This window comes from Microtus ochrogaster, chromosome 18 (genome assembly GCF_000317375.1).
Source record: "Microtus ochrogaster isolate Prairie Vole_2 chromosome 18, MicOch1.0, whole genome shotgun sequence".
NCBI classification, from domain to species: Eukaryota; Metazoa; Chordata; class Mammalia; order Rodentia; family Cricetidae; genus Microtus; species Microtus ochrogaster.
The window spans coordinates 8,833,536-8,843,096 of NC_022020.1; the positions used below are offsets into that span (position 1 = coordinate 8,833,536).

Sequence of the window (9,561 nt, forward strand, 5' to 3'; positions counted from 1 at the left end):
CCCTATATTCATAGCAGTTGTTTGACAAGAGTTTCTTAATTATGTGGGCACTGTGCCTTCAGTCATAGATCTTTGTAGTAAACACTCTGTATGCTGCTGGAGCCCCTTTCTAAGGGGTTGCTCCAATGTATTCTCATTTTTGTGCTATGTAATAATAGTATTCCTATTACAATAGTCTTCCTTTAACAATCAGTGGCTCGTTGTTAAAACTACAATTAAACCCTTCTACCTCTTGAAATGGCTACAGGGCAACACATTAACCTCCTTTCTTTCTCTTCATGTTTTCTAGTGCTTCAGACACATGGTCATCCTGTCTTTACTCAGGCTTGCTGTCATTTTAAGGCTTTGGTATTTACTGTATTTTCTATTTGAATTCTCTTTCATAACGCCTTAATGTGGCTAGCTATTTCTTGTTATTCAGACTTCTATTCATATGTTATTCATCAGAGATAGATGTCTAACCCACTACCGTACTAGAGAAGTACCTACCACATTCCTCATGCTCATTTTTATTATGTTTTGTTTTTTATAGTATATAGCATTAGTTCATTAAGTGTTATAGAGGATCTAAAACTAATAAAAATAGTAGAATGTACTTAATACTTTTGCTTTCAGAAATTACTCTTTTTAAGATATTTCATTCTAGGCTAGTTGAGGTCTTGATTTTAATAGCTGTTGAAATAACATATGCTTTGTCAAAATGGCTTCACCTAAAGATGAGCCAGTATTGTTTATTTTCATTCATTTGAGCACACACTTCTTTTCCTTTTCTTCTGTTCAGGCCAGTTTTCATTTTTGCTGTGTTCCAGCAAGAACAATGTTATGCCTTGACTGGACCTGACTGACATTGTTAGCATCATTTTCAGTATGTGTTTCCTTCAGGCTAGAACTGCAGCAGCCGGCCCAGATGAGGAGGAGGAGGGGGCCAGGGCTGGAGTGCAGCTAGACTGGATTGAGGCATTGCCCCTGGAGCTAGGGTTTTCAATCACAGGAGAAATCATCATTTATTAAATATTTAACAGTAAAGCTAGTATTTAGATGATTTCTATTAATTTTTTTTTCCTTTGACAGAGCCGTTCCAATAAAGAAGATCCAGAACAGCTGAGATTAAAGCAGAAGGCCAAAGAGGTAGGACTTTCAAGTTACAGTTCTGGTCTTTGTGTTTGAGGGAAGGTTGGCAGCCTCTCTCTTGGCAATTAGGTCAGGGTTTATTTTGCTGTTGCATACCATTTGCAAAAGCCTTGGGGAAGGACAGGAAGTGCTGAAGGCAAGGGCAGTACTTCAAATGAGGTCAGTGAGCTATGTGCTCTCCTTTTAAAATTTATTTTCAAGGCTTAGGCCTGTCTGGAAATGACTCTTTGTAAACTCCAATCATATACTTGGAGGAATACAGCATGGGATTAAAGGAAAGAAAGAAAGAAACTTTGAGATTTAGCATCTGGGACTGTACAATAGGCTACATTTTTCCAGGGTAATTGTTCGTTTTGTAAATCTGATACTGCTTATAATTCTTTGGCTGGGAGGCGGTACTGGGATTTAGTTTTAAATGGAAAATGCCTCTGGCTTTTAATTTTCTGGGCCCAGCAGTTTTCTGTTCTGGAATGGAGCCCTTGTTTCACACAGTTCATGTTTAGCTGCGGGGGTTTTAGTTTATAGCTTAGACTGGTTAAGCTTTTACTCCCAGAGGCCTCTGCATAGCAACTGTAGAAATCAACAAATAAGTTCATTTATGTCTGCAGCCTCCTCTCAGTAGCTGACTTTTTACATTTCCCAATATCCATTTCCTGACTTCTCTAGCCTCAGAGAAAAAAGCTCCACTAATTGGAGCTTATTTTAATTGAGCCTTAATATTGGATCTCACTGGAGTTACCCCCAGAGCTACTGAGAACAGAATGAAATGAAAGTACCTAAGGTTGAAGGGCTGCGTGTGTGTGACTGTGTGTGTGTGTGTGTGTGTGTGTGTGTGTGTGTGTGTGTGTGTGAGAGAGAGAGAGAGATAGAGAGATAGAGAGAGAGAGAGAGAGAGAGAGGGAGATAGGGAGAGAGAGAGAGAGGATGAATTTTCACTTGACCTACAGATTCTTTTCCCTCCTGAATAAATCATCAGGCCTGTTCACATTCCTGGTTAAGGATCTGACAGCAGACGATAATAAAGACAATTGAGGTGTGAGATGTGTGATATGGAGCTGAAGAAATCGGTTTCTATAGTTACTTGACTGATTTCATGCAATTTTTAAGCATCTTTGTGCTAAATAAGAGTGATTCCCTGAGCAACTTTTTTCTTAACTGTGCCTCTTGAACTATGAAATCTGTTGTCCTCAGCATTGCTGTACTTGGCATCTAGGTGCCAGCAGCAGGAGGTTATTTATTAATGTTCTAAAGCCCTTATTGTTTGGATTAATGTGGGAGCTGAGACAAAACACATGGAAATCTAGTAAGATTCTTAGAATCAATGTATTTTATTTTCTTTAACATAAAGAAAATACTCTGGGTAGAAGAACATTAAAATGTTAGAAACACTCATTTTAAACAAAATGTTCCTTATTCTAATTTCCTTCCTCTGGGTTTTATCTAACACTGTTAACCTGAGAACCGTCTCGATTTTTTTTTTTAAGGACACCTAGATTAATGATAGGGACTTGCAGCTGTGCCACTTGTCATTGCGCTGAATCCTGGGTATCTGTTCTTTCTTTAATTAAGAACTGATTGGATACTTATACTTTTTTTTTTAATTGATTCTTGTTTTGGAAAGTGTCTCTCAGAAAGTTAGTTATCTTGCCATGTGTGTTGTTGCTTACTGAGATTCTTTTTCTTCAGCTTTGAAAGAGGTGGTTTTATTTGTTTAATACATTTTGTTTATTCCATGAAGTCAAAGATAGTCAGCAGTCTTCATACAATACTGTGGGGTAGGATGTGGTTTCTTTTACCAAAAATGATGATAGCAAACCTGCTTTTTATCTGTTCTTTGCACATCTATTTAGTATTTCTTTTTAATAAAGAAAGGGTAAAAGAAAATATAGTTTCCTTCCAAACCATTTTTTGAAGTCTGTTAGTTGTTTTTTATTTTTATTTTTTACTGTAAGTCCCCTAGGATCAAAAAGAAATGAAATTTATTGTCCTGGATCCAAGAAGAGAGACTTTCTGTGTTATTGGCTGCAAAGTTGTTGTTAGATTGAAAGTTAAATAATGTCATTTTTGTCTTCCTTCTGTCCTATGGAGATGTAACTTTGCTGTACTAAGTAGCTCCCTTTCAGAGCCACACATGGTACTGTATTTTGATTATAAAAATATTATTTCTCTCTTTCTGTGGAGTTGAAATATTCTCAACTATAGTAATTTACAAATTTAAGAGCTTGTAGAAGTTGCAGTACTGTGGGGTTTTTTTGTTGTTGTTTTTGGTATAAACTAGGAAGTTTTCTTGGTTTAATTGGCTTGGGAAGGTTGGCGCTGTTTTGTAGTGGTTGCTCTAGTAGCACAGCTTTGTTTCCTTTTACAAACTGGTCACAGGACAGGTGGACTAATGACAACATTATAAATGCCGAAGTCCAAAAGAGCTGCTTAGAGAAGTTGTAGGCTTTGTTTATGCTTGGAGATATTTCAGCAGGGGTCTTTATCATGATTCAAATCATGCCTGAATCTGGAGTTTGAATTGTTAATGAATACAGTTTTGATATTGATAGTTCTCCTGGGATTTTTCATTTTTTTTAAAAAAGTAGTTTTAGAAACTTTATTTTTTCATGCTCAGTTTATATGGGCAATTTGTTAAATTGGCAGGTTTTTATGTAGGTGTCTCTTCAAATGTTGCAGTTCTCATCTGGTTGCCTTTGGGTTTGCCTCCAGCCTTGTCTCAGTTCATTGCAGTGACTCCTGCTGCACACCGCTGCCACTGACCCACAGACAGGTCATCCATTTGAAACCCTTACTGCTGTCTGGAAATGTCTGGGCCATTCCTGTAGTTCAGACATTTGATTTTAAACTCAAAGGGTATCCTCTCTTGTTTTCAGTGTGTTTTTTGTTTTTGTTTTTTTCTTTCTCTAAAAACAATTTCATTTTTGGCTTCAAACTCAGTTTTCATAGCTGCAGTTTAGGGGTAAATAGATACTTTTTAAAAATTGTGTATGGTGATAGTCTTCCATTTTACCCTCTATTTGTGAAGCTTTAAAATACATTCTCAAGGTCCAAATCAGGAGCAGAAGGAGAGAGAGCACGAGCAAGGAACTCAGGACCGCAAGAGGTGCACCCACACACTGAGACAATGGGGATGTTCTATTGGGAACTCACCAAGACCAGCTGGCCTGGGTCTGAAAAAGCCTGGGATAAAACCAGTCTCTCTGAACATAGCGGACAATGAGGACTACTGAGAACTCAAGAACAATGGCAATGGGTTTCTGATCCTACTAACGTACTGGCTTTGTAGGAGCCTAGGCAGTTTGGATGCTCAACTTACTAGACCTGGATGGAGGTGGGGGTTCCTTGGACTTCCCACAGGTCAGGGAACCCTAAGTGCTCTTCGGGCTGAGGAGAGAGGGGGACTTGATTGGGGGAGGGAAATGGGAGGCGGTGGCGGGGAAAAGACGGAAATCTTTAATAAATAAATAAATTTAAAAAAAAAATACATTGCTAGTTGCCAGATTCTAATTCTAAATAAGCAGGCTTAGTACAAATGCAGACTTATCTGAAATGTGTGTTGTAGAATGACATCTATCTTGCCCTCAGTGTTTTCCCTTAGTACATCATTGTTTTGTTTTGTTTTTTTTTCAAGACAGGGTTTCTCTGTGGTTTTGGAGCCTGTCCTGGAACTAGCTCTTGTAGACCAGGCTGGTCTCGAACTCACAGAGATCCACCTGCCTCTGCCTCCCGAGTGCTGGGATTAAAGGCGTGCACCACCACCGCCCGGCTTTAGTACATCATTGTTGTGATGTTTTGCTCTTTTGACTTTTTGGATGCCCACTACCCAGCTCCCAGATAAATCACACACACATAGACTTACTCTTAGTTTTGAATGCCCGACCTTAGCTTGACTAGTTTCTAGCCAGCTTTTCTTAACTTAGATTATCCCATCTACCTTTTGCCTCTGGGCTTTTTCCTTTTCTTTCTTCTGTATATCTTACTTTCACATTTACTCTATGGCTGACTGGGTGTCAGGGTGGTTGGTCCCTATCCCTGTGGTCCTCCTCTTCCTTGTTTCTCCTTCTATTTACACTCTCTGCCTGCCAACCCTGCCTATCCTTGCTCCTGTCTCGCTCTTGGCCGTTCAGCCCTTTATTAAGACCATCAGGTGTTTCAGACAGGCAAAGAATTAACAGCTCCACAGGGTTAAACAAATGCAGCATAAACAAAAGCAACACACCTTAAAATAATATTCTAACACATCACCCCAAATTCTGCAGTGCAAGCCTTCTGACTTTGAAGCTCAAGCATCCTGATTTCTTAAGAGTTTTAAAAATGTGTTTTTATATCCTTATATCCATTTGAATTTCTTTTTTCTCGTTTGAGAAATATGAGTTTAGTAGATCTCTACAGAGGGAAGCAAAGAGTTCATTCATTTTCTTTTTGACACTTCAATGCATTCTCACTTTCATTTTTGTATGAGACAATAAAGGGGAATAAAAACTACAATAATGTATATGTTGGCACATTGACTTTGCATAGTAACCTGTGGGGGATTAAAATGCATAGCAGATTAGAAATATACTCTGAAATAAGGCTTTTTTTCTAAATAGATTATGAACTGAAAACTCAGGGTGCATCTCTCGGTGACCATTATTGTGTAATTAATAGAGTTCTGCATATAAGGCCTCATTTCTGAATAGAAAGTATAATATGAGAAAGGCAGCGCAGAATCTGTTAGTTGGTCTTTTACTGTTGTTACTTTTTTGTTCTTTGTTTGTTTGTTTTGAGGTAGGATCTCACTATTTAGCCCTGGCTGCCCTTGTACACTCTGTATAGAGGAGGTTGGCCTGGAATTCATAGAGATCCTCTTGCATTTGCCTCCCAAATTCTGGGATTAAAGGTGTGTGCCACTATACCTGGAGGACATTGTTTTGTTTTGTTCTGTTTATTTGAGACAGAGTCTCCTTATGTCGCTCTGAAACTTTCTATGTAGACCAGAGTGGCCTCAAATCCACAGAGATCCAAGGCCTCTACCTCCTGAGTGCTGGGATTAAAGGTATGTAATACCACACCCAGTTTTTATATGAGATAGATCAGCCTGGAATTTCTGTTAATCCTGCCTCAGTCTCCCAAGTGATGAAATTATAAGAAACTCCATGCCCAGCACTGACACATTTTGTAGTGGAAATTTAAAAGATATGAAATAATGAAACATGATAGGTACTTAAAGGTAACTGTAAATATAGTATTTTGTGTTTATTGCTATTTTTGCATGTGCCAAGGACTTGTGGAATATTGATCAAGGCAATCAAATCTTTTATTGAAAGTATATTGTAAAGATCTTTTATTAAAAGTATATTATATATATATATATATGTTCTATTGTAGAAATCAAAATAACATATGATGAAGACATTCTTAAAATGAGAAGTTATAAAAAACTCGTGTATGCCATTGCAGTGAAAGAGATGATTCAAAGCACTGACAGTCTCAGAATGTGACTTTCAAACTTTAATGTATATGAATGTTATCTGGAGTGTTTGAAATACAAGTTGCTGGTCCCTAGGTAAAGAAGTTTTAGAGTAGGTGTGGGGTAGGGCCTGGAAATGTGCATTTCCAGAGGTTCCTGCTGTCGCTGCTGCTCAGGAGATTGCCCACAGAATCATTGATCTAGGAAGAGAAAGAAGGGTGTTTTAAATTTTGTTATTTTTCTATTCCCTTTTGAAGGTGTAACATTGTGATCTGGGAATTGGAAATTTAGGATCTTGAACTGGCAATATTGGATTATCATCCAGTGATCCTTCTGTAAGTTTCTTTGGGGACCAGGAAAGCCACCACAAAATTTTTCAAGTATCTTTTTACAGAAGACCTTTACTGAGAGTAGAGATTCCAGAAGGATGCACAAATTCTTAGTTTTGAGATGTTGGATCTATGTATATTAGACATAGTGGTCTCTTGTTGGAAGAGGTATGTACATTTCATAAAAGAAATAGCTGTGGGCTAGAAGTCAGGAGTTGTGAGTTCCATATGGCTCTAGTGCTCAGGTGTGTTGCTTCACTTTGAACTTACTTTTGTTCTTTTCTACTTAAATGTAGCATAGCATAGTGTGTTGTTTATAACTGGCAGTCATAACTTAGGTAAAGATGGAGCTGTAAAGGCTTAGAACCATGAACCAAAGGAACAGTCGGGTAACATTATTCCATCAGTCTTAGCATTAGGCTCAGACTAACCCTGAATATTTTATTTAATTTCTCCCCGTCCCCCCAGAAAACACAAAGAAAAGTAAAGGAGAGGCAGGAATACATAGATTCCTGTGGGGGAGAATGGGGCAGATGAATGGATTGCTATTTAGGATAAACTAAGATAACTATAGCACATTTTTATCCTGAACAGTTCATAAGTATTGTGCTTAAGTGAGGGTGACCATATCTGTTGTAGTCTGACTTCTTTTTGCTTTAACCAAATACCTTAGCAAACAATGTAGGAAAGGAAGAATGTTTTGGTCTTTGAACTTAGGTTCCAGTATATAAAAAATCTATTGGTTCTAGACCCCTAGCAAGAAGAACATCATAATGGCAGTATATTTGTGGTAGAGGCTGCTTAGCCATGCAAAACTAAAATCAGAGAAGGGAGAAGTTCAGGACAAGATTAGCCTCAAAAAACAAGATAACTTATTAGAGTTAGGTTCCACCTTCATAAAGTTTCCAAATTCTTCCGACCTAGTGCCAAAAGCTGAGGCCTATCTTGTCAATACCTTAGCCTCTTGAGGAAAATTTCATATTTGAACTGTACCAATGTGTATTTAATTAATGTTTTATTCACTGTTTTTAAAAGCATATTCTTTTTTAATCATTTATGTGCATTGGTGTTTTGCCTGGATGTATGTCTGTGTGAGGTAGTTAGATCTTGGAATTACAGATAGTTGTGAGTTGTCATATAGGTGCTGGGAATTGAACATGATTCTTCAAGTGTTTTATAGTTATTACATAAATGCAATTAGTACTTATAACCCAAGTGCAGATCATTTTACTATGTAAATTCTATCTATATAAGATTTGATACCACTTTTATACCATTTCTTTAAAAAATCTAAGAAGTAATATCTCCAGTTTATTTCTCAAGAAAGCATAAACCTAATATTCAAAACCAGAAGGATATTTCAGAACAAGACATCCAGTATCTCCCATGGAGACATCAACAGAATAATAATAGTTAAGTCTAACAACATATAGAAAAGAAAGTAGACCAGCACAACATAGTATCAACCCAAGAAATGTAAAGTAGCTTTAATATTTGAAAATTAATATATAGTTGTCTTAGAGTTTTTATTGCTGTTATAAAAACACCAAGACAAAAGTAGGTCACAATCTGTCATGAAGGGAGTTGAGACTAGAGTTGAAGTAGGTGTTGTGGAAGATCACTGCTTACTTACTGGCTTCCTCTGTTAGCTTTCTTAGAGCATCCATGATCACCAGCCCAGGTGGCACCACCCACAGTGAGTTAGGCCTTCCCACATCAATTATCAGCTAAGAAAATGCACCACAAGTTTTCTCGCAGTCCATTCCAATGGGGCATTTTCTGAATTAAGGCTCCCTTTTTCACAATAACTAAAGCTTCTGTCAAACTGACATAAAACTAGCACACATACTTAACTCCTTGTCAGCTTGACACACAAGTCGACACTGTTAAACCATAGCCTTTTCTGACTTGTTGTCCCCAAGATTTCATATTAAAACCACAATATAAAGTATATTCCAAGGTTTGAAAGTTTCAATGTTTTTAAAAATTCAAACACTTTAAAGTTCTCTTTAAAATACCCAAAATCTCTTTCAAAGTTCAAAGCTTCTCCAAAGTATCCAAAGACTTCCCAAATGTCCAGAGACTCTCTAAAATATTGAACATCTTTCCAACACATACAGTGTTCTCTGAATATCCAAGTCTCTAAAATCCCAAAATCTCTCTAAAAGTTCAGAGTCTCTCAACTGTGGGTGCCTATAAAATAACAACAAAAATAGTTACATACCTTCTTATTCCAAGAAGGAAGGAACCAGGACACAGTCACAGTCAAATTAAAGCAAAACTAAACTCTAACCAGGCGAATTACTCACTGTCAAATGTCTGGTGTTCATACCTCTCTGATTCTGCCGTTAATAAGCATGTGCAGCTTCTCTGGGCTCAGAGCAGCTCCACTCCACAGCTGCTGTTGTCCTTGCTGATTGCCCCATGTTACCGGCATCTCTAAAATGCTGGGGAGTCTGTAGCTGGGCTTTACCTTCCGTGGTACCCTCTTCAGGAACTCTAGCCCTGCCACATAGTACCAAGCCTTATAAGCCTTAGCTACTCTCCATGACTCCTTCATGGCTTTAAATCCAGTACCATCCAAGTGACATTCTCTCTCTCTCCCCCGATCCCTCCTCTCCTACTTTCTTCCTATCAACCCCCTCCCCC

General features: G+C 38.0%; 1 protein-coding gene across 1 annotated transcript in view; it reads left to right on the forward strand.

Annotated features, from left to right (window-relative positions):
- The window catches only part of Taf4b (TATA-box binding protein associated factor 4b), a 117,863-nt gene that overhangs the window by 74,143 nt on the left and 34,159 nt on the right, over positions 1–9,561 (forward strand). Inside the window, exon 13 of the mRNA XM_026783653.1 lies at positions 1,072–1,128. Coding sequence (XP_026639454.1) covers positions 1,072–1,128 — 57 coding nt within the window. The remainder of the gene's footprint in view (positions 1–1,071; positions 1,129–9,561) is intronic.